Genomic DNA, 23,263 nt, shown 5'->3' with positions numbered 1-23,263 from the left:
AGTAAACTTAAAAGCCTCTCAGTATCTAGCAAGCCCGCTCCTGGGTATATGTGTGAAGATGATGAAGCCAGCATCTACAAGAGGTGTCAGCACCCCACAGTCATTGCAACAGTGTTCTCAATAGCCAAGGCACTGAAACAATTTGTCTCTGTCGATGAGTGAATAAAGATGAATTAAAATACGTCGACACACACAATGGAAGCTTCTCCAACGGTGAAAAGGAAGTACTACCGTTTGCAACAGCATGGATGGACCCCGAGGGCATTATACTTTGTGAAATAGGTCAGACAGAGAAGGACATATCCTGCAGACCTCACTCGTACCTGGGATCAGAAAACATCCAACGTGCAGAAGCAGAGAGTAGCGTGCTGGTTACCAGGGCTGAGGGGTGAGCCCGTTTACTACCGGCCTCCTGACTTCCTTTCCCCTCCACGAAAGAGTTCGCCCTTCCTTGCCGCCTGCGGACTTGAACCTGTCTCCCTGGGGTTGCAGACCCCAAATTGCAATTGTCTGCTGATCCCGAAGAAATCCATCTTTGATGGAGAAATGCCTGGCAGAGCATTTGCTTCAGGACAACACGAGTTAGTCGTTGCCTGTGGCTACTCACAGCGTCAGCTTGTTCGCCTAAGTCCCATAAAGTTCACTGAACCCAGGAGTGAAGGTTTAGAGAATCCTTTGGAAAAACGATGTCAAAGGGGGTTAATGCATGTTTCGTCTTTGGAGCCTTACTTTTTTAAGGGCCAAGGGCAGTGATTCTGGCCATGTAAGTCCACTTTCTTGTTTATATTTATTTATTTATTTTTTTGCAGTACGCGGGCCTCTCACTGCCGTGGCCTCTCCCGTCGCGGAGCACAGGCTCTGGTCGCGCAGGCTCAGCGGCCATGGCTCACGGGCCCAGCCGCTCCGCGGCATGTGGGATCTTCCCGGACCAGGGCACGAACCCACGTCCCCTGCATCGGCAGGCGGACTCTCAACCACTGCGCCACCAGGGAAAACCCAAGTCCACTTTCTTGACAGATGTTTCCTTGAGTCCCTTTTAGGTCTAGATGGCAATGCTGCAGTCACCCTGATGATGGAGGGTGGTAGCGTAGGACGTTCCAATGAGTACCCCAGAGTTTATGGAAGCAAGTGGTTTATCTCTGCTGTAGGGTGATTCCTGGGTCTGATCCAACCCGGCAAGGAATAATCTCAGTTGTGCATTTCTTTACCACGTCGTGGCATCGCATGTTAGTTGGATGGCACGCGGTCCAGGCCCTCAGCATCAGAGCGTCCCCCAAAGGTGGGAGTCTTGGATAAAGCTGGAGCCAAGTCTATGAGATCCAGCTGGAGTGCCGCAGGGCCAGGGCGGGCCCAGGAGGGCTCCCTGACGCAGGCTGGCTTCCTGCAGTGATGTGCTCAGATTCACACGCCACGTGTTGGCAAAGAGTGTGGCCCGGGGTTTGTGGACAGCGATCATTTGTGGGTGCCAGGCAGAGCCCCCTGTCTTACAGCTTCTTTGTCTTCCCCATTTGCACGGGTCCCCCGCGCTCAGGATAAGTGCCAGACACAACGTCAGAAGACAGGGAGCCACAGGAAGCCCCTCGGCTCAGGTGTAATGCGTCTGATCATTGTTTCCACCCTTCTGAACATACGCCCTTGTCTTTTCAGCGTGTGGGGAAGCTGCCTGCTCACCAGTGCTCTCCGTCAGGGATACGGGCAGGTTCTGGAACTGGGTGGGAAAGGATGGGGGTCCATTCTTGGCTGTGTGTTTAGCAGCCCTGTCGGCTCCTTGGGCCCCTAGAGACTCAGTGTCAGCCTCCCGAGTATGTGCTGGAGAGGGAACTGTAGTAACATTAGCAGGAGCTGAACAGCCTGTAACAGGGCAGCCATCACACGCCCATGGGCGATAGGAGAACCAGCAGAGGCCAGGGCCCCGTGGGGTTTCCGGATGGGCCCACAGCAGGGCAGACTCCAAAGGCACGTCTGCAGCGACTGTAAACAGTGGTCGCCTTCCCTCTGCCAATGCGTGAGCCCCAGGGTCTGGGGCAGAGAGCGTGCTGAGAACGTGCATGTGGGGACCTGTGGCCTGCGTAACCGGCTATTATGTTTCCCCCAAATGTTGTTTACATTAGCGGTTGCAAAAGAGAAGTCGGGGTTGACGGAGGCGTGTCCGAGAGACCCTTTCTGTGGCTGCAAGGAGCCCTGTGGAAGGGGCTGGGTCTCTCTCCCCAGTAGGGACGGGAGTCGCTGATCAAGAGGGTGAAGGGGACCTAAGAGGATGGAGGCGTGGGCCAGGGGGGCTTGCTCCTGGGTCACCCGCCCCGAGAGCAGAGGTGGGCGTGGGAGGCGTTGCCCAGGAGCGGGCACAGCGTGGGGGGCACAGAGGGGAGCGGGGCGGCCTCGGGGGTGGGTCCAGGCCTGGCCGCTCACGGCAGTGGTCGTGGAGGTGCTAGCAGAGGGTGCGCCGGATGCCACGGGCCTAACGGACGTGGGGAGGGAGACGCAGGACATACCGAGAGGCGGAGGTTGTCCCAGGACACCTGCGGCCACGCCCTCATTTTCATGGCAATGCAGAAAGGCAAGCCTTAAGCGTAAGCTGAGAGCTGGGGTGTGGACCCTGCCGGGGTTCAGGCTTCAGAGCGGGTTAGAGCCTCGAGGGCCAGGAAACAGACTCCGAGGGGGCGTCTCGGGTGGGGCGTACCGGAGATCGGCAACAGCAGCAGAGGGAGGGGGCCCGGGTGCAGTAGCCAGCCAGCCCTAGAGCTCGACAAGGCTGCTTTCTCGTGGGGACAGGGAAGGACGAAATTGACTCAAGGCCTTGGGGCGAGCCTTTGAGTGCCCGGAGACACCCCGTGTCCTACTAGGTACCAGCTGTTCTCACCCGCTGAAGGGCGGATCCAGGGGCTCATGGCCTCCTTTAGCTGGAGACCCAGGAGAAGGAGGGGGTCTCCAGGACCACCCTGCCCAGTCTGGTTCCGGGGAACTTGTCAGCCACACGCCGACTGAGAGTGGAACCCTGGGGGAAGCTGCAGAGTCTAAGTCGGCTTCGAGGGTCTGTACGCTATTGACAGGGCCCCCGGTACCCGGAGGTGGACCAGTCCGTGGGGACCGCCTTGCTCCCAACGCCAGTGCGAAGGCAGCTTGCGCGTCGGGGCCGCGGGAGCGAAGGCGAGCGCGCAGGGCTGTTCCCGGAAGCCCGCTCGCTGCGGCAGCAGGAACTGAGGTGCGGACGGCGCCTGGAGGGGGTCTCGAGATGGGAGGCGCGGCAGGAGAGTACAGGGCCCTTACGATGTGATTCCGTCTGGCTCAGTCCCCCTGTGTGTTTGGTGGCAGGCGGGGGTGTTACCGGGTGAGGAAGTCAAGACGAGAACACGGCTGTGAAAGCGTCGCCAGGGTTCGCGTCCTGGCTCTGCACAGAGAGGGGCTGGCCCGGTGCAGGCAGCGTGTGCTGGGCTCCGCGCTCCGCAGCCGCCGGCACCGCCTGCCCGTGAGGCCGGAGACCAGGCGGGCGTCTCCTTCAAGGACAGTAAGAACGAGGGCTTTCTTCTCCTTCCGTGTGACGGCATTTGATTTACACGGCACAGGTCTACCTACAAGGATTGCTGGGCTACAAAGTAGGGATGGGTGTTCAGAAGGCCGATCGGTACCGGGTGGCTGAGATCTGCAGGTCGAGAGACCCCGACAGCCGGATCGGAGCCAGAGGTGTCAGGTAGAGACAAGTCCTCTGATCGCATGGCGTGGTCCCTCAGTCAAGACGTCCAGTTCCCAATCCTCTATTTCAAGTTTGATGGTGGGTTCTGGGGTGCAACTGAGGACCAGCTGCCCCTGTCAACTGGTGGGAAATTGTCCCTCAGGAGCAGAAATGGACCCTCTGAAGGAGCTGGTGTCTAGGGAGACTGATTTTCAAGTTTGCATTCTCATATGAGGACGGAACGCAGGACAATTGTTTTTTCGATGTTCTGGCTTTCACAGTACCTGCGTACTTTTGGAGGGCTTGGGAGGCTCTCTGGTTATTGAGAGAAGAGGATAGGCTTGGACTTAATCCAAGTGTCACACCTCTGTTTCTGCAGAGACTCAAGTTGTAAGCCCTATTCCCTCTTCTTCCCCTGCAAGCTATTTGGAAAGACTTGCGTGAGAGCATCTATAATATCACTGGGAGATTGTCCTGACCATGCAAGAGCAGTCTCTGGATTTTCCTCTTTATATCGGAGACAAGGTTTCTGGCTCAGCAGAAATTAAATGATTTCAGTGCCCCGGGACCTCGGGTTTCCATGCAGCCCTTGAAAAGTCTGCACATTCTTCTCTCGATGGACATTGAGGTTGCTTCTATGTCTTGGCCATTGCAAACAGCACTGCAATGAACATTGAGGTGAATATATCCTTTCGGACCACGTTTTTCTCCAGGTATATGCCCAGGAGTGGGATTTCTGGGTCCTATGGTAGCTCTATTTTTAGTTTCTTAAGGAACCTTCATACTGATCTCCATAGTGGCTACAACAATTTATGTTCCCACCAACTAACACAACATTGTTAATCAACTGTACTCCAATATAAAATAAAAAGTTTTTTTTTTTTTAAAGAAAAGTCTGCACAGAGACTTGCACAAGCCCTAGAACATGCCCCTTCTCTCTGTGCAAAGAGGGGTTAGAGGGTGAATGGCCATTCACAACCCACGTGTGGGAGTTTCACACAGAAATGAGCCTTGCAGAGGCAGCCAGGACACTGAGGCTGAGGTCTCACCCTCTGCTAAAGGAAAAGCCTTCTGGGTGGGGAGTGGTTCTGGGGAGGTGAGGCGGGAGATGTGCCGAAGCCTTGTCTCTGGGGCAGAGTCTGCCGGGCAACGGGTGCTGTCTCCTGAGAAGCTCTCCGCTTGGTATGGAGGTGGCTTTACAAACCTGCATTTCCTTTATAACTGAATATCATTTGCAAACATGGGATGGGATGCTCTGTGCTTAGACAGTTGGGGGGGTCAAGAGCTGTCCCCGCCTCTGCTGGTTCTCCATCACCTTCGCCTCAAGATCATCCAAAGTGACCTATGTGGGGGGCACGCCCAGCCTGACTCTGAGCGGCCACTCGGGGGACAGGGGCTATTTCTCAGGGGACCTCTCAGACGGGGTGCCAGCTGCCTGGGCAGGGATTGTGCCCTCTGGGCTCTCCCTCCCTCCCTGGGATTGTCACCAAGGGACACAGGGCCAGAAACCACTGGCCATAGAGCTGAGAGCTGACAAAGACTGTCTCCTCCACCAAACTCCACGCAGGGTCCCCTGAGCTCTTTTTCAACTGGGCCTGGTTCTGGACTTCCTTTCCACATTCTGGACTGGACTTCCTTTCGGCATTCTTGTTCTGCACTTCCTTTCCACATGGTACAATTTTGGCAGGAATCTTGCTGAGTCAGCTCAATCAGAATTGCCCTCAATCAGATACATCAGTATCTGATCACCTTCATACCTGACCAGGTTCATCAGCCCCTGACACCCCCAGGTCATGTTCAAGCACCCTGTCTCACCTTCAGCAGGAATCCTGTGAGGTCGGTTTAGCCAGAGCCCACTACCCTGATGCTTCCTCTTAGTAACTTTCCACCCACCAACCCCCACCAGCTTCTTGGCTGTCAGTATCCACCTGCCCAAGCTGTATGTGGAGCTGGTCCCACTCAGGACCCCTATTGCATGGCCCCTCCACCTGTCGTGATGTTCTCTCTGGAATAAGGTCTGTCTTACCATCTTCAACAGGTGTCACAAATCATTTTTTCTTTAACAGGTTCAAATCTGCAAGCCAGGGTGGGCCATGCTGCCCCACTGCCCCCTGACCTCCAACCTTTCTCTGGACACTGGCAGAGCTGGAGCAGAGGAGGGTGAGGGTCTGTGGGGCCCCCCACCCCCAGCCAGCTCCTTTGGCTTCAGCAGCACAGCACACATGAGGACATGTGGGAGCTGTGTCTCGTGCCCCCCACCCCCAGCCAGCCCCTTCGGCTTCAGCAGCACAGCACATGAGGACAGTGCAGCCTCCACGGACACTGCATGCTGCACCAGCCCCGTGCCCAAGTTGCCGAAGTTCGGGCGGCTGCTCCGTGCAGGTGCCTCAGGCAGAGGGGACTTCGTAATCCTTCTGTCCTCCCCCCTGGGCTGCTATTGAGGTGACAGAGATTGTCCTGGGACCATGATAGGGGGCCTTTGTGGCGGGAAGGGCCTCTCGGTCCACTCTGGCGTATGCATGAAAGAGCTGGACTTCAGCGGGAGGGTCTGGAACCCCGTGCTTGTAACCTGTGCTCTATGTGGGCCCACTCCCCTTCCGTGAAGGGTCACGGTGCAGTGGCCTTTCAGGAGAGTGAGGGTCCGTCCCCACAGGCCTGGAGTCAACATGTCTGAGAGCATCAGGACCAGAGAAAATCCAGACCCTCCTCGATAGCTCCGCCCACCCCCAGTCCCGCTGCTGCTGGCTTATTAGAATGGCTAAAATCCGCCAGTCTCACAACGCCCACTGTTGACCAGTATGGAGGACAATGGAAAAGCTCGTCATGGCTGGTGGAATGAAGGTTGATACAGTCACCTCGGAAGGCAGTGCGACATTTTCATATAAAGCTAACGTAGTTTTACACTACGAACGGCAATCATGCTTCTAGGTATCTACCTGACTGAACTGGAAATCCACGTCCACACAGAGCTGCACACAAATGCTTGCAGTAGCTTCATTCATAGCGGCTGAAGCTGGAAGCAGGAAGCTGTCCCTTCACAGGGGATGAATGGGCTCTCTGTGGTCCACACACGCACGGGGACACTCTCGAGTGCTGGAAGAATGAGCTGTCGAACCTGAAGAGTCATCCATGAATCTTTTTTTTTTTTTTTAATGGATGGGAACTTCACATACCATGAAATTAACCATTTTACACCGAGCAGCTGAATAGCATCTAGTGTCACAATGCTGTGCTCTTCTCTCTAGTTCCCAAACCCTCCCATCACCCCGAAAGCAAGCCCTGCCCCCTTTAAGCAGTGGCTTCCGACCCCTCACTGAAGATATGGATGACTATTGTGGGGAGTCTTGTCACCCTACAATATGAAAAAGTTTTCTATCTGTGAACACAGATGTCTTTACATTTATTTAGGGTGTCTTTAATTTCCTTTCATGTTTTGTGTTTTGTAGTTTTCAGTGTATGTGTCTCTCCTCTCCTTCGTTAAATTTATTCCTAGGCATTTAATTCTTTTAGATGCAACTTTAAATGGAATACTTTCTTCATTTCCTTTCTGGAGTGTCCCTGGATGGTGTGAATGAACCTTAAATGCATATGGCCAAGTGAAAGAATCCAGTTTTAAAGGGCCACATACTGTATGACTTCATTTATAAGCCACTCTGGAAAGGGCAAAACTATAATTAAGATAATGCTGTCAGTGGATCCAGGAATTGGGGGAAGGGTGTTGAACAGGTGAAGCACAGGTGATTTTTAAGGGTGGTGAAACTATTCTGTATGATATGCAACGGTGGGCCCACGACACGATGCCCTTGTCAGAAGCCATAGAGCTTTATGGCATAAAGAGTGAACCTTAACGCATCCATTTAAAAAATCATTTAGGAGATCCTGAATCTCAGGATGGAATACAGACTGTAAAACCTGTCTACTGACATTACACATTTTGATACAGTGTACTGGCGGTGGCATCCTAGGTAACTTTCCAAACGCATGAGTTTGCAAGGGTGATGGTAGATGAGCGTCTGTTGGGGCTGCCATGCTGACCTCAGTGTGTCCACGTGGACACGTGCTGACTGCTCGGAACCACCGCATGTGCATCCTGGGACCCAACCACTAGGTACCGGGAGGCACCTGGTACGGGCTTCTCGCTGTTGGGCCAGAGGTTCCAGACGACAGGGAGGAAGGCTAGAGAGGTCCGTGAGGCTTTGGGTTAGGGCTGGACACACCGCTGTGTTCTCAAGTTTAGTTGCATATAGGTAGAGAAGACTCGGTTCAGAAATACTGGTAGACACCTGTGTGTACCTGGGGCGGGACACACGCATTTCCTTGCTCTGTCAGCTAAGCCATCATAGAAGTAATGATAGCCCAGTAGGTTGAGCACACCTATCACCAAACTCCTGGTTTCTGATAACATTCCATGACCAAAGAAAACAGAATTCATTAGAGAAAAGGCTAATTCCAGGGCTTGGAGAAGGAGCATGCAAGACAAGGCTAGGGCATCTTTTGTACACAGTTCCACAACCTAAAGAATCTTCCAAAACACAAAACCACAGAGGAATTTCAAAAGGATACAGGAGCCAACCCCAAAGTTTAGCCAGCTTCAGGCTAAGACTGGAAAAATTGGAACAAAATTAAAATGTCGTGTTTAATTTTTTTAAACACTACTCAAGTTCTTAATTTAATTTTGTTTTTTTAACGTCTTTATTGGAGTATAATTGCTTTACAATGGTGTGTTAGTTTCTGCTGCATAACAAAGTGAATAAGCTATAAATATTCATATATCCCCATATCCCCCCCCTCTTGCATCTCCCTCCCACCCTCCCTATCCCACCCCTCTAGGTGGTCACAAAGCACCGAGATGATCTCCCTGTGCTATGCGGCTGCTTCCCACTAGCTATCTATTTTACATTTGGTAGTGTATATATGTCAATGGTACTCTCTCACTTCATCCCAGCTTACCCTTCCCCCTTCCCGTGTCCACAAGTCCATTCTCTACATCTGCATCTTTATTCTTGTCCTGCCCCTAGGTGCTTCAGAACTTTTTTTTAGATTCCATATATATGTGTTAGCATACGGTATTTGTCTTTCTCTTTCTGACTTACTTCACTCTGTATGACAGACTCTAGGTCCATCCATCTTACTACAAATAACTCAATTTCGTTTCTTTTTATGGCTGAGTAATATCCCATTGTATATATGTGCAACTTCTTCTTTATCCATTCATCTGTCGATGGACACATAGGTTGCTTCCATGTCCTGGCTATTTTAAATAGAGCTGCAATGACATTGTGGTACATGACTCTTTTTGAATTACAGTTTTTTCAGGGTATATGCCCAGTAGTGGGATTGCTGGGTCTATGGTAGTTATATTTTTAGTTTTTTAAGGAACGTCCATACTGTTCTCCATAGTGGCTGTATCAATTTACATTCTCACCAACAGTGCAGGAGGGTTCCCTTTTCTCCACACCCTCTCCAGCATTTGCTGTTTGTAGATGATTTGATGATGGCCATTCTGACTGTTGTGAGGTGATACCTTATTGTAGTTTTGATTTGCATTTCTCTGATGATTAGTGATGTTGAGCATCCTTTCATGTGTCTGTTGGCAGTCTGTATATCTTCCTTGGAGAAATGTTTATTTAGGTCTTCTGCCCATTTTTGGGTTGGGTTGCTTGTTTTTTTTTTGATATTGAGCTGCATGAGCTGCCTGTAAATTTTGGAGATTAATCCTTTGTCAGTTGCTTCATTTGCAAATATTTTCTCCCATTCTGAGGTTGTTTTTTGGTCTTGTTTATGGTTTCCTTTGCTGTGCAAATACTTTTTAAAGTTTCATTAGGTCCCATTTGTTTATTTTTGTTTTTATTTCCATTTCTGTAGGAGGTGGGTCAAAAAGGATCTTGCTGTGATTTATGTCATAGAGTGTTCTGCCTATGTTTTCCTCTAAGATTTTACAGTGTCCGGCCTTACATTTAGATCTCTAATTCATTTTGAGCTTATTTTTGTGTATGGTGTTAGGGAGTGTTCTAATTTCATTCTTTTACATGTAGCTGTCTAGTTTTCTCAGCACCACTTATTGAAGAGGCTGTCTTTTCTCCATTGTATATTTTGCCTCCTTTATCAAAGATAAGGTGACTATAGGTGCGGGGGTTTATCTCTGGGCTTTCTATCCTGTGCCATTGATCTATATTTCCATTTTTGTGCCAATACCATACTGTCTTGATTACTGTAGCTTTGTAGTATAGTCTGAAGTCTGGGAGCCTGATTCCTCCAGCTCCGTTTTTCTTTCTCAAGATTGTTTGGCTATTCAGGGTCTTTTGTGTTTTCATACAAATTGTGAAATTTTTTATTCTAGTTCTGTGAAAAATGCCATTGGTAATTTGATAGGGATTGCATTGAATCTGTAGATTGCTTTGGGTAGTAGAGTCATTTTCACAATGTTGATTCTTCCAATTCATTTGATTCATGATTCTCCATCTGTTTGTATCATCTTTAATTTCTTTCATCAGTGTCTTATAGTTTTCTGCATACAAGTCTTTTGTCTCCTTAGGTAGGTTTATTCCTAGGTATTTTATTCTTTTTTTTGCAGTGGTAAATGGGAGTGTTTCCTTAATTTCTCTTTCAGATTTTTCATCATTAGTGTATAGAAATACAAGAGATTTCTGTGCATTAATTTTGTACCCTGCTACTTTACCAAATTCATTGATTAGCTCTAGTAGTTTTCTGGTAGCATCTTCAGGATTCTCTATGTATAGTATCATGTCATCTGCAAACAGTGACAGCTTTAGTTCTTCTTTTCCAATTTGGGTTCCTTTTATTTCTTTTTCGTCTCTGATTGCTGAGGCTAAAACTTCCAAAACTATGTTGAATAATAGTGGTGAGAGTGGACAACCTTGTCTCGTTCTTGATCTTAGAGGAAATGGTTTCAGTGTTTCACCATAGAGAATGATGTTTGATGTGGGTTTGTCATATATGGCCTTTATTATGTTGCGGTAAGTTCCCCCATGCCTACATTCTGGAGGGTTTTATCATAAATGGGTGTTGAATTTTGTCAAAAGTTTTTCTGCATCTATTGAGATGAACATATGGTTTTTCTTCTTCAATTTGTTAATATGGTGTATCACATTGATTGATTTGCATATATTGAAGAATCCTTGCATTCCTGGGATAAACTCCACTTGATCATGGTGTATGATCCTTTCAATGTGCTGTTGGATTCTGTTTGCTAGTATTTTGTTGAGGATTTTTGCATCTATGTTCATCAGTGATATTGGCCTGTAGTTTTCTTTCTTTGTGACATCTTGTCTGGTTTTGGTATCAGGGTGATGGTGGCCTCGTAGAATGAGTTTGGGAGTGTTCCTCCCTCTGCTATATTTTGGAAGAGTTTGAAAAGGATTGATATTAGCTCTTCTCTAAACATTTGATAGAATTCGCCTGTGAAGCCATCTGGTCCTGGGCTTTTGTTTGTTGGAAGATTTTTAATCACAGTTTCAATTTCAATGCTTGTGATTGGTCTGTTTATATATTTTATTTCTTCCTCGTTCAGTCTCGGAAGGTTTTGCTTTTCTAATAATTTGTCCATTTCTTCCAGGTTTTACATTTTATTGACATATAGTTGCTTGTAGTAATCTGTCATGATCCTTTGTATTTCTGCAGTGTCAGTTGTTACTTCTCTTTTTTCAATTCTAATTCTATTGATTTGAGTCTTCTCGCTTTTTTTCTTGGTGAGTCTGGCTAATGGTTTATCAATTTTGTTTATCTTCTCAAAGAACCAGCTTTTAGTTTTACTGATCTTTGCTATTGTTTCCTTCATTTCTTTTTCATTTATTTCTCCTCTGATCTTTATGATCTCTTTCCTTCTGCTAACTTAGGGGTTTTTTTTGTTCTTCTATCTCTAATTGCTTTAGGTGTAAGGTTAGGTTTTTTATTTGAGATGTTTCTTGAGGTAAGATTGTATTGCTCTAAACTTCACTCTTAGAACTGCTTTTGCTGCATCCCATAGGTTTTGGGTTGTCGTGTTTTCATTGTCATTTGTTCCTAGGTATTTTTTGATTTCCTCTTTGATTTCCTCAGTGATCTCTTGCTAATTTAGTAGTGTATTGTTTCGCTTCCATGTATCTGTATTTTTTACAGATGTTTTTTCCTATAATTGATATCTAGTCTCATAGTGTTCTTGTTGGAAAAGATACTTGATAGGATTTCAATTTTGTTAAATTTACCAAGGCTTGATTTGTGACCCAAGATATGATCTATCCTGGGGAATGTTCCATGAGCACTTGAGAAAAATGTGTATTCTGTTGTTTCTGGATGGAATGTCGTATAAATATCAATTAAGTCCATATTGTTTAATGTATATTTAAAGTTTGTGTTTCCTTATTTATTTTCATTTTAGATGACTTGTCCATTGGTGAAAGTGGGGTGTTAAAGTCCCCTACAATGATTGTGTTACTGTTGATTTCCCCTTTTATGGCTGTTAGCACTTAAGTATTGAGGTGCTCCTCTGTTGGGGGCATAAATATTTACAATTGTTATATCTTCTTTTGGACTGATCCCTTGATGATTATGTTATGTCCTTCTTTGTCTCTTGTAATAGTTTTTAATTTAAAGTCTGTTTTGTCTGATATGAGAATTGCTACTTCAGCTTTCTTTTGATTTCCATTTGCATGGAATATCTTCCTTCAGCCCCTCACTTTCAGTCTGTATGTGTCCCTAGGTCTGAAGTGGGTTTCTTGTAGACAGGATATATATGGGTCTTGTTTTTGTATCCATTCAGCCAGTCTGTGTCTTTTGGTTGGAGCATTTGATCCATTTACATTTAAGGTAGTTATCAATACACATGTTCCTATTACCATTTTCTTCATTGTTTTGGGTTTGTTGTTTTAGGTCTTTTCTTCCTCTTGTGTTTCCTGTGTAGAGGATTGCCTTTACCATTTTTTGTAATGCTGGTTTGGTGGTGCTGAGTTCTCTTAGCTTTTGCTTGTCTGTAAAGGTTTTAATTTCTCCATCAAATCTGAATGAGATCTTTGCTGGGTAGAGTAATCTTGGTTGTAGGTTTTTCCTTTTCATCACTTTAAATATGTCCTGCCACTCCCTTCTGGCTTGCAGAGTTTCTGCTGAAAGATCAGTTATTAACCTTACGGGGATTCCCATGTATGTTATTTGTTGTTTTTCCCTTGCTGCTTTTAATATTTTTTCTTTGTATTTAATTTTTGATAGTTTATTTAATATGTCTTGGCATGTTTCTCCTTGGATTTATCCTGTGTGGGACACTCTGCACTTCCTGGACTTGTTTGACTCTTTCCTTTCCCATATTAGGGAAGTTTTCAACTATAATCTCTTCAAATATTTTCTCAGTCCCTTTCTTTTTCTCTTCTTCTGGGACCCCTATAATTCGAATGTTGGTGTGTTTAATGTTTTTCCAGAGGTCTCTGAGACTGTCCTCAATTCTTTTCATTCTTTTTTCTTTATTCTGCTCTGCAGTAGTTATTTCCACTATTTTGGCTTCCAGCTCACTTATCCGTTCTTCTGCCTCAATTATTCTGCTACTGATTCCTTCTAGAGAATTTTCAATTTTATTTATTGTTTGTTCATCATTGTTTGTTTGCTCTTTAGTTCTTCTAGGTCCTTATTAAACTTTTCTTGTATTTTCTCCATTCTATTTCCAAGATTTTGAATCATCTTTACTATCATCACTCTGAATTCTTTTTCAGGTAGACTGCCTATTACCTCTTCATTTGTTAGGTCTGGTGGGGTTTTGCCTTGCTCCTTCATCTAATGTGTGTTTCTCTGTCTTCTCATTTTGGTTAACTTACTGTGTTTGGGGTCTCCTTTTTGCAGGCTACAGGTTTGTAGTTTCCATTGTTTTTTCTGTCTGCCCCAGTGGCTAAGGTTGTTTCAGTGAACTGTGTAGGCTTCCTGGTGGAGGGGACTGGTGCCTGTGTTGTGGTGGATGAGGCTGAATCTTGTCTTTCTGGTGGGCAGGATCACATCCAGTGGTGTGTTTTGGGGTGTCTGTGACCTTATTATAATTTTAGGCAGCCTCTCTGCTAATGGGTGCAGTTGTGTTCCTGTCTTGCTAGTTGTTTTGCATGGGGCATCCAGGACTGCAGCTTGATGGTCATTGAGTGGAGCTGGGTCTTAGAGTTGAGATGCAGATCTCTGGGAGAGGTTTCTCCATTTGATATTATGTGGAGCCGGAAGGTCTCTGGTGGACCAATGTCCTGAACTCGGCTCTCCCACCTTAGAGGCACAGGCCTGACACTAGGCCGGAGCACCAAGAACCTGTCAGACACACAGCTCAGAAGAACAGGGAGAAAGAAAGAAAGAAAGAAAGAAAGAAATCAAATAGAATAGAATAAAGTTATTAAAATAAAAAATTAGAAAAATTATTTAAAAAATTAAAAAGTAATAATAAAAGAAAGAAAGAAGAGAGCAACCAAGCCAAAACACAAATACACCAATGATAACAAGCGCTAAAAACTATACAAAAAAAACGCCCAAAAAACAAACAAGCAAAAATGGACAGACAGAACCCTGGGAAAATGGTAAAAGCAAAGCTATACAGATAAAGTCACACAAAGAAGCATTCAGATACAGACTCACAAAAAGAGAAAAAGGAAAAAAAAATCTATCTATCTATCTATATATATAAAAAGGAAGAGATCAACCAAATCAATAAACAAATCTACCAATGATAATAAACTCTAACTAGTAAACTAAGATAAACATAAAACCGAAAGGAATTAGATGCAGAAAGCAAACCCCATGTGTACAGTTGCTGCCAAAGGCCACCTCCTTAATTTGGGGTGGTTCTTTGTCTATTCATGTATTCCACAGATGCAGGTACATCAAGTTGATTGTGGAGCTTTAATCCACTGCCCCTGAGGCTGCTGGGAGAGATTTCCCTTTCTCTTCTTTGTTCGCACAGCTCCCGGGGCTCAGCTTTGGATTTGGCCCCGCCTCTGCATGTAGGTCACCTGAGGGCGTCTGTTCTTCGCTCAGACAGGACGGGGTTAAAGGAGCCGCTGATTTGGGGGCTCCGGCTCACTCAGGCCCGGGGGGAGGGAGGGAGGGGCATGGAGGCGGGGCGGGCCTGCGGCGGCAGAGGCCAGCGTGACGTTGCACCAGCCTGAGGTGCGCGGTGCGTTCTTCTGGGGAAGTTGTCCCTGGATCCCGGGACCCTGGCAGTGGCGGGCTGCACAGGCTCCCCGGAAGGGAGGTGTGGAGAGTGACCTGTGCTCGCACACAGGCTTCTTGGTGGCGGCAGCAGCAGCCTTAGCGTCTCCCGCCCGTCTCTGGGGTCCGCGCTGTTAGCCGCAGCTCGCGCCGTCTCTGGAGCTCCTTTAAGCGTCGCTCTTAATCTCCTCTCCTCACGCCCCAGGAGACAAAGAGGGAAGAAAAAGTCACTTGCCTCTTCGGCAGGTCCAGACATTTCCCCGGACTCCCTCCCGGCTAGCCGTGTCGCACTAACCCCTTCAGGCTGTGTTCACGCCGCCAACCCCAGTCCTCTCCCTGCGCTCCGACCGAAGCCCGAGCCTCAGCTCCCAGCCCCGCCCGCTCCGGCGGGTGAGCAGACAAGCCTCTCGGGCTGGTGAGTGCTGGTCGGCGCAGATCCTCTGGGCGGGAATCTCTCCGCTTTGCCCTCCGCACCCCTGTTGCTGCGCTCTCCTCCGCGGCTTCGAAGCTCTCCCCCTCCGCCACCCGCAGTCTCCACCCGCGAAGGGGCTTCTAGTGTGTGGAAACCTTTCCTCCTTCACAGCTCCCTCCCACTGGTGCAGGGCCCGTCCCTATTCTTTTGTCTCTGTTTATTCTTTTTCCTTTTGCCCTACCCAGGTACGTGGGAAGTTTCTTGCCTTTTGGGAGGTCTTCTGCCAGCGTTCAGTAGGTGTTCTGTAGGAGTTGTTCCACGTGTAGATGTATTTCTGGTGTATCTGTGGGGAGGAAAGTGATCTCCGCGTCTTACTCCTCCGCCGTCTTGAAGGTCTCTCCCTTCTGTTTAGTTTTAATTCAAAGTGCAGAATAAATATCCAAGAGTCCATACAGATATTAATAAATGATTGAAGGAATAAAGCATGTGGAGGAGAAGAGACCAATCTCCCCCAGAGAAGAATCCCACATAATTCCATGTTCCCCATTCTTCCATTTCAAGGTTAAGGAGCATCGACCCTGCCCGTTGAGGGTGGCCTGCACTCAGAAACTTAGGAGAACTTCTGGGTGTCCTTAAATTTGTCAACAAGTTTTTAGACATAAGACCGAAAGCACGATCCATGGGAAAGAATTGATACATTAGAAAGCATCACAATGAAAAACATTTGTTCTCTGAAAGCCCCTGTTAAGGGAATCTAATGGCAAGCCACAGACTGGAAAAATATATTTTCAAATAGCATATTTGGTAAGAACTTGTGCTGTGAATGCACACGAACACTCATAACTGAACCAAAGAAAGTAAGCAAGCCAATTAAAAGTGGACCGAATTTCTGAACTCACCAAGAAAGATGGACAGATGGCAAATAAGCACTTGGAAAGGTGCGCCATGTCACATGTCATCAGGGACCGCAAGCTGCAACAACTGTGAGGTACCACTGCATGCTGAGAGGCTGGAACGCAGAACATGGACGCACCAGGCTCTGGTGAGGACCTGGGCCACAGGAGCGCTCGCTCATGGCTGGGCGTGTAATGTGGCTAAAGCACCTGCAACACGTGTTAGCGCTTCTCCATGAAGATAAACCTGGACTGCCCATGGGGTGGAGCAGTTTGCTCTCAGCTAGGTCCCCAAGTCACTTAAAGACTCAGGTCCACACAACAGCCTCCTGGGAAGGCTCATACCTGCGTTATTCACTCGAGCTTCTCTGTAGTCCCTAAATTTTGCTTACAGGGTGTTTATTGTATGGAACATCCCTCCTATACCAGTAAACACATGTTTCTAACCCCGTTTTCTCTGGAAGGCTTTAATCCAATCATCCCTGTGTTTCCTCAGTCCCAGCACAGCTGCCCTGTCCCTCAGGCTTCTGAAACACTCAGGATACAGGTTATCACATTGTATGTTTGCATAGTAAGACATGGCTGTGTCCTCAGATCTCAGACTGCTCAGCTCCATGTCGGCTGTGCTGGTGGAAGTGTCCACAGTCAAGGCTTCTCTGCCCTTCAACTATAGTGCATAGCCTGTGTCACCATCGTTAGGGGAGATTTGTCCATCCACTCAAGCCCTTGTTGAGGGGCATGTGGCAGCCAGATCATAGCGTAGCTGGTGAAGGCATATCCAGAAACCTTGCAGGAGACCTTCCCTGATACCCCAGGTCCTCAGCTCAGCCCCAGACTGCACCAGCTGGACCTGGGAGTGGACAGCCGTGGACAAGAGACAGAAGTAGGTGGAACGTCACTTCACTGATCCTAGATCCCTCCTCAACCCAGAGACCAGGGAGCCCCTTACCTGTAGCCACTGTGACCAGGAAGAGGACTCTCCAGCCCCAGTCCATGGTGAGGGCTGTGCTCTTGGGGTTCTTGTGGAGGAAGGGGTGTGGTTGTTAGGTGATGTTCTCAGGGCTCGGAACATCCATATTTAACCTAGGACACACCAGCTCATTTGCATATTCATGAAGCTGAAAATTTTGTATTTAATACATGGACCATCTTACAAGAAGCAGACTGATGACCCCTAAACCATGCTTAGTGGGAGGCTGAGAGTCCACATCCTCACCCTCGTTTGAGGACATGCATCTCCTGCCATGTTCGTAAACACTGTACAGGCAGAGCTCCTCCCACTGAGGGACCCGCCCACTTAGGACAAGGTCCTCATTGTGAACCAGCCTTTGAATGGCACAGACGCCTGAACCTGTTCTGGGCTTTCATGTCTGAATATCCTATTTCTGGAATCAGTGTGTCCCCAAAATCTGCAACCACTGGGTAAACAGGCAAACACACACACACACACACACATACATACATATCTTGAAGCCCTGCTTCTCATTGTCTTATTGAGTTAGGTGAGTGTTTTCAATAGGACCCAATATTAAACACTTCAGCAGTCCTTGTCCTACTAATTACTGTTTTCTTCCCCCAGTTTCAAAGGAGTTTAATATTATTTACATAGCTAAGGAACAGATGACACATTTCCGTTTATTAGAAACTGACCTGTATAATAAAATAGATTTTAAATTCAGTGTATGTCATTATTACTGCTAAGGAAATCTTAGCCCTTGTCTGCCTTAAAACAACCTTTATTGGCTGTAATTATTGCTGTGTAGTCACTGCTTTCGGTTAATTCCTCAAATCATTTAGATGGTCCTGTCTTCCACTTAGTGGTCTACAGAGCTTTGACTGAGGCTCCTACTTCCTGTGTAAGAGAAATTTAAAACATTTTTTGCTCTGTCCCTACTTTTTATTCTGTGGCAGTTTCAAAATAAGACTCCAGCCACAGATTTGGTTAAATTGCTTAAAAGAAAATATATAACAGAGAAGATCACCCAATCTCTGCTTACAGCCACAACCTGAGTTATAAGCTCAATTACTCCAAATAAATAGTTCTTCTAGGTACTTAATTAGGCCTTAGTACCTACACAACCAAGCAATTTCCCCAAATAAACAAGAAGAGGAAGGCAGCCCCGTACCGTCGTTGCTCTCGGGAGACACTATTAAGGGCCTCGCAAATCATTTTTGTTTTAAAACTGCGTCTACTCATCAAGCACTGATTAAGCTTTATAAATATACAGAGAACTCTAGTCCCAAAAGCTTTGTTCTATACTCTCCAAAAATATCTCTTAGGAGGTAACACAAAACTTAAGTCCTCACAATAGTGATTTTATTAAACTAGTTGCTTTATAAAACACTGCAGGGCTTCCCTGGTGGCGCGGTGGTTGAGTCCACCTGCCGATGCAGGGGACACGGCTTCGTGTCCCGGGCCGGGAAGATCCCACATGCCGCGGAGCGGCTGGGCCCGTGAGCCATGGCCGCTGAGCCTGTGCGTCCGGAGCCTGTGCTCCGCAACGGGAGAGGCCACGACAGTGAGAGGCCCGCATACCAATAGGGAGGGTGGGAGGGAGGGAGACGCAAGAGGGAAGAGATATGGGAACATATGTATATGTATAACTGATTCACTTTGTTATAAAGCAGAAACTAACACACCATTGTAAACCAATTATGTTAAAAACAAAACAAAACAAAAAAACATTGCGGATGTCATAATTGTTAACATAACAATTTACCAAACTGTAGTTACGTGGCGCAGTTTGCTGAACACGTTTTGTAAAGGAAAGGAAATGCCAAAACCCTATTAAAGCTTATCCACTGCAGCCTTGGAGAACAAAGGAGATTTGTTTCTCAGACACTGAAATCAGGCAAACAAAGCAGGTGAGGAGCTTCCCTCCCCCATCTGAAGCACTCCATCAGTAGAACAGTCTGATAAATAGAAACTAGACAGTCTATGCGTCCAAGAGATTCCACAACTTGGTAATGCAATAATGGAGAGGTTTATCTTCTTCAGCTTCAAGGTTGGAGGGTTTTGGTCATTTAATTTTTAAGTATCAAACTCGTGCTTTTCAGCCGCAGTATCTTCACTCTGAGATAAGCAGTCTTCTTCACAATGTATTTTTAATATTCTCACGCTCAATTTTAAGACAAAGCAATTTTAATACTAGGTGCACACCCCATGCCCTTGCAGCAGACTGCTTTTCTTGACAAGTTATGAAGTAGTTCAAGGAGGTATGGTTAAGGCTGTATTACTGAATGGTGCTGGTAAATACTACACAATTTTTTGTCATGTTGCAACTTTTGTTTCCAATTTAGTGACTGCTGCTATGGAATCAGATAGCAGCAACAACATTATTAGGTCTGTGTTTTTAAACTATGATTTAGTAGCAATGGAGGTTCCCAATTTTAACCCCTTGGCAGCAAGTTCCAAGTTCCCTCATTTGCACGTTAGCACCTAAGTGTCAAGGGCTTAAATAACCAGCACAAAAGATACCGCACTTCTGATTGTAGCATTTGGCAGAACTGAAAGGAAAGGAAGTTGTGCTACATGTTGAAGGGATTGTGGGCAAGTGAAAGAAGACACCAGGAGAAGATAAAATGTCACATGAAGTCTTCATAGTCTTGTACATAACCTCCATCATAACCACCATGATCTGCCAGACCGTCTTTCATGGTAGCCTTTAATCCCCCTCTGGGCACCACGCCTTTCTTCTGCTTTTTGGCTTTGCTTTTCTTGCTTCTGTTTTCCACTGCAAAGTACAGTCAATGAATTGGTAATCTTTTTCAAGTCATCAATTTCCAATGAAATACACATCTCAAACTAAGGCTTCCAAAAAACTGGCATAATATAGTGATTTTTCATATTGTGCAATTTTATCTTTTAGTAACGTTCCAAACTCTGTGAAGGCATCTCTTGAAGATGGGTTCATAGCATCTATTCCATAAACTGTATTATTAACACCAAAAGTTTCTTTCGCTACTTCGAGGTCTGACTCTTCCTGTAATTTCTTTAGCCGCAGTTTATCTGCTAATTGCTCTGGTGTTAGCACTCTAGGTTCTCCAGGTTCTTCTAACTTGACGTCCTCGTCCTCGTCCTCGCCTTCCGAGTGGTCCCCGCCGGCGGTGCCGCCGCCCCCCACCTTCCGCACCGGGTCTTCCACGGAGAACGTGGCCGCGTCCCAAGAGTCGGAGTCCCCCGCCGCCGCCGCCGCCGCCATCTCAAGCCGGGTGTGAGCCTAATTATTGTTTTAATTGAAAAGAGGAGACTCAGCCTCTGAGAGCAAACCCCTCCCCCGTCCCCTCTGCGCCCGCGCCTGGGCTGCAACCCTGTGCTGGGTGGTCCTGAGCGCCCCCTGCAGCCCAGCGCATACCCTGCAGGGGAGGATCCTGCCTGGGCTCACAGGGCAGTTACCTTCCAGCGTCTCTAGTCCAGTATTAAATGGCTGTTTTCTGCCTTCAGAATATTCTTTTAGAGACAACATATTATTTTTAATCATCTCTAGAAATAGCCTCAATAAATCCACATACTCCGTAGGGAGACCCCAAACAAGCATTTTATGAAAACACCAGGGAGCCCCTTCCCTGGATCTGTGGATGCACTGATGCAGTTGACACTTATAGTGAGTCCAGACACTCTCAAGGACTTTGGGGGCCTCTCATCTCCTGGAGGCTCCTATGGTCTAATATTATGTCAGAGAATAGCTGAGCATAGAAATCATGGGGCTCAATGCCCACTCACCCTCTACTATTCCCATAACACACACACACACACAGCCTGATGTTGGCAGCAATGATCCCAAATTTGTCTTTCTTCCCTGAATCTAGCACAGGGGCTGTGCCCCTCCCACTGGCACTAAGCCTAGGTGTGTGACTTGACTTGACAAACAGAACAAATGCAAGTAGACAAAGAAAGGTGCACACACATTGGGCTTGCCTGTTTCTGCAGCACCTGGAACCCTGCAGGGGCCCCATAAGAAGGGACCAGGCTTTGCCCCACATTGTCAGAAACCAGTTCAATCACCCCCTGGATAACTCAAAGCAGTGCAGCTGGGGGTCCCCTAGTGACCGCACCTGTGGAGGGGAGACCCCTGAGAGGTCGAAAGAGGAGAAGCCCCTGTCACCCAGCTCAGGTGATGCTCCTCTGTGGGGTGACCTGCATGAGGAGGCAGCGCTGGGCAGGTGAGCTAGGTCGGCTGTGTGAGTTGTACCCTGGCAGGGCACCTCTTCACAAGGATGGCCACAGGTGCCTCCATCCTTGGGCTCCATCCTGCTGGTCACCTCCCCTCCTGACCACCTGCCCCGAGGACCTCAGGACCTGGCATCTGATGGGGAGACAGGCCCACTACTTAGTCAACCACGTCCACTCCACCAAGTCCCTGTGACAAACCTGCTTCCCTTTCTGGTTCTGAGTCTCTGGTGAAGTCTTCATAGGTATTCCTGAACATATCAAATACCCAAGAGCAGGACAGAGGTTTTGGCCATGACCATCAGGGCACAAGAGAGAATGGAATCTGAGGTCCAGGAGTGAGGTGCTCTGAGCCTGGTCTCCAGCTGCAGGTACCGAAGCCCCAGTGCTCTGATGTCCTGGATGTGGTCTCGGTGCATCACTAGTTCCCCTCCCCAGAGAGAGTCTGCACATCGTGCATCTTTCGGTGTTAATCCACTGCCAGGACACTGAGGTGGGGGTCATGTGTGAGGAGGGGGTTTCTACATTGTTAAGGCTTAATACCTGTGGTTCAGTGGAACTGGGTCTGGGCTGCCACCTCCATAAGGGTCTCCAGTGTTGTGGCTCATCCCCTGCCCCTACTCCCTCCCAGGCTGCAGTGTCCCCTGTCTATTCCTTTTTAATCTCTTAACCTGATAGCTGTGCCCCCTCCCTGGGTCTGGAGAGGACAAGAATTCCTACTCACCTCCTAGGAGAAGCTTGTGGAATAGTTCTTCCTCTGGAGGGTCTGCCTGATGGAAGTTCTGGGTATGTTTCCATATTTCTCAGTTGTTAATCTTTGCTTCCCTCTATCAGATGTCATGAAGGGATAAATATGGACCCTTACTGTGAGCACTTGGATGTTTCTGGGGTTAAATCCCACAAATTATGGAGTGTGGACCCCAGAAATTCTCATCCTCACACTGGTCCACCCTGGTCCTGCAGACTTGCATAATTATTCAACAATAGGTGCTCCCCCAGCAGCTTCTCTTCCAGGTGGGCAGATCTCACCGGGATTCTAGACGTGCCCACCTCTCTAGTTTTGGGGTGGGGGTTTCCCCTGCAATGTCAGGACTCTGTTAGGTTCAGGGAGATTATTCGTGTTCAGTTTATTCAGAATTTTCTTGCTTTAAGGACAGAAATGACCATTTCCAAACGTGTTACCTGTTGATGCAGAAACCAGAAGTACCAGAGGTCATCTTTGACCTGTTAGTAAAAGGAGGAATCTAATGTCACTAAGTGTGAGAGGATCCTGGACAGACATAACTGAACATAGGAAGACAGGGATGAAGGACACAGCAAGACTCTTACATAAAAGTCTCAGATTCCAAACCTCTCACCAAAAGGCTGGAATTCAAAAAGTACAATAGGTGAGCTGGGTCATGTCCCTGGTGACAAAGTTCTACTCAGAAGGCAGGAGAGAGTGTCTCATGGGGCACCCCTGGTTCCCGAGGAGCTAATTTAGGGGAGGAGTCATCCCCCTACCCCCAGTCCCTTTCCATGTCTGCATGTGGCCTTGGGAATGCTGTCACCACCTCCATACGGGGTGTGGGTCAACTGGGGGTGAAGCTGACATGTGCGTGTTCCATGTGGAAGATTGTTCAAACCCCCTCTCTGGGTACATGAACTGTTGAATCTCCCAAGCCTGGAAACACTTACCTGGGCTCTTGTTTCATTAGTTTGTGATTTTCCTCATTGTTTACTCAGTTCAATCTGTCTTCCTACACTATCTGCTGAAATAGCCTCACATAATTATCTAAAGCCATTAAGATAAAAAGTGAATTGAAAATCACTAAGTTCCACTGAGCTCAAAGTCAGCGTTTGTTGCATTAGACAGTCACGAGACATGGCTGACCACCAAGATGGTGCTCACAATGGTTTCATCTTCAGCAGGGAAAATTCTGTACATTCCTTAGATGTGTTAGGCTCTCTCACTGATA

General features: G+C 47.4%; 1 pseudogene and 1 gene segment (V, D, J or C); both read right to left on the bottom strand.

Annotated features, from left to right (window-relative positions):
• LOC137225841 (immunoglobulin heavy constant mu-like) overlaps nucleotides 1-23,263 on the bottom strand; it is a 132,688-nt gene that overhangs the window by 49,280 nt on the left and 60,145 nt on the right. The window contains 1 exon segment of the C gene segment in view: nucleotides 17,095-17,113. Coding sequence covers nucleotides 17,095-17,113 — 19 coding nt within the window.
• Nucleotides 18,968-23,263, bottom strand: part of LOC137206904 (eukaryotic translation initiation factor 3 subunit J-like) — a 30,029-nt pseudogene continuing 25,733 nt past the window's right edge.

Source organism: Pseudorca crassidens, chromosome 1 (genome assembly GCF_039906515.1).
Source record: "Pseudorca crassidens isolate mPseCra1 chromosome 1, mPseCra1.hap1, whole genome shotgun sequence".
Lineage (NCBI taxonomy): Eukaryota > Metazoa > Chordata > Mammalia > Artiodactyla > Delphinidae > Pseudorca > Pseudorca crassidens.
This window is presented reverse-complemented; position numbering and strand designations above follow the sequence as displayed.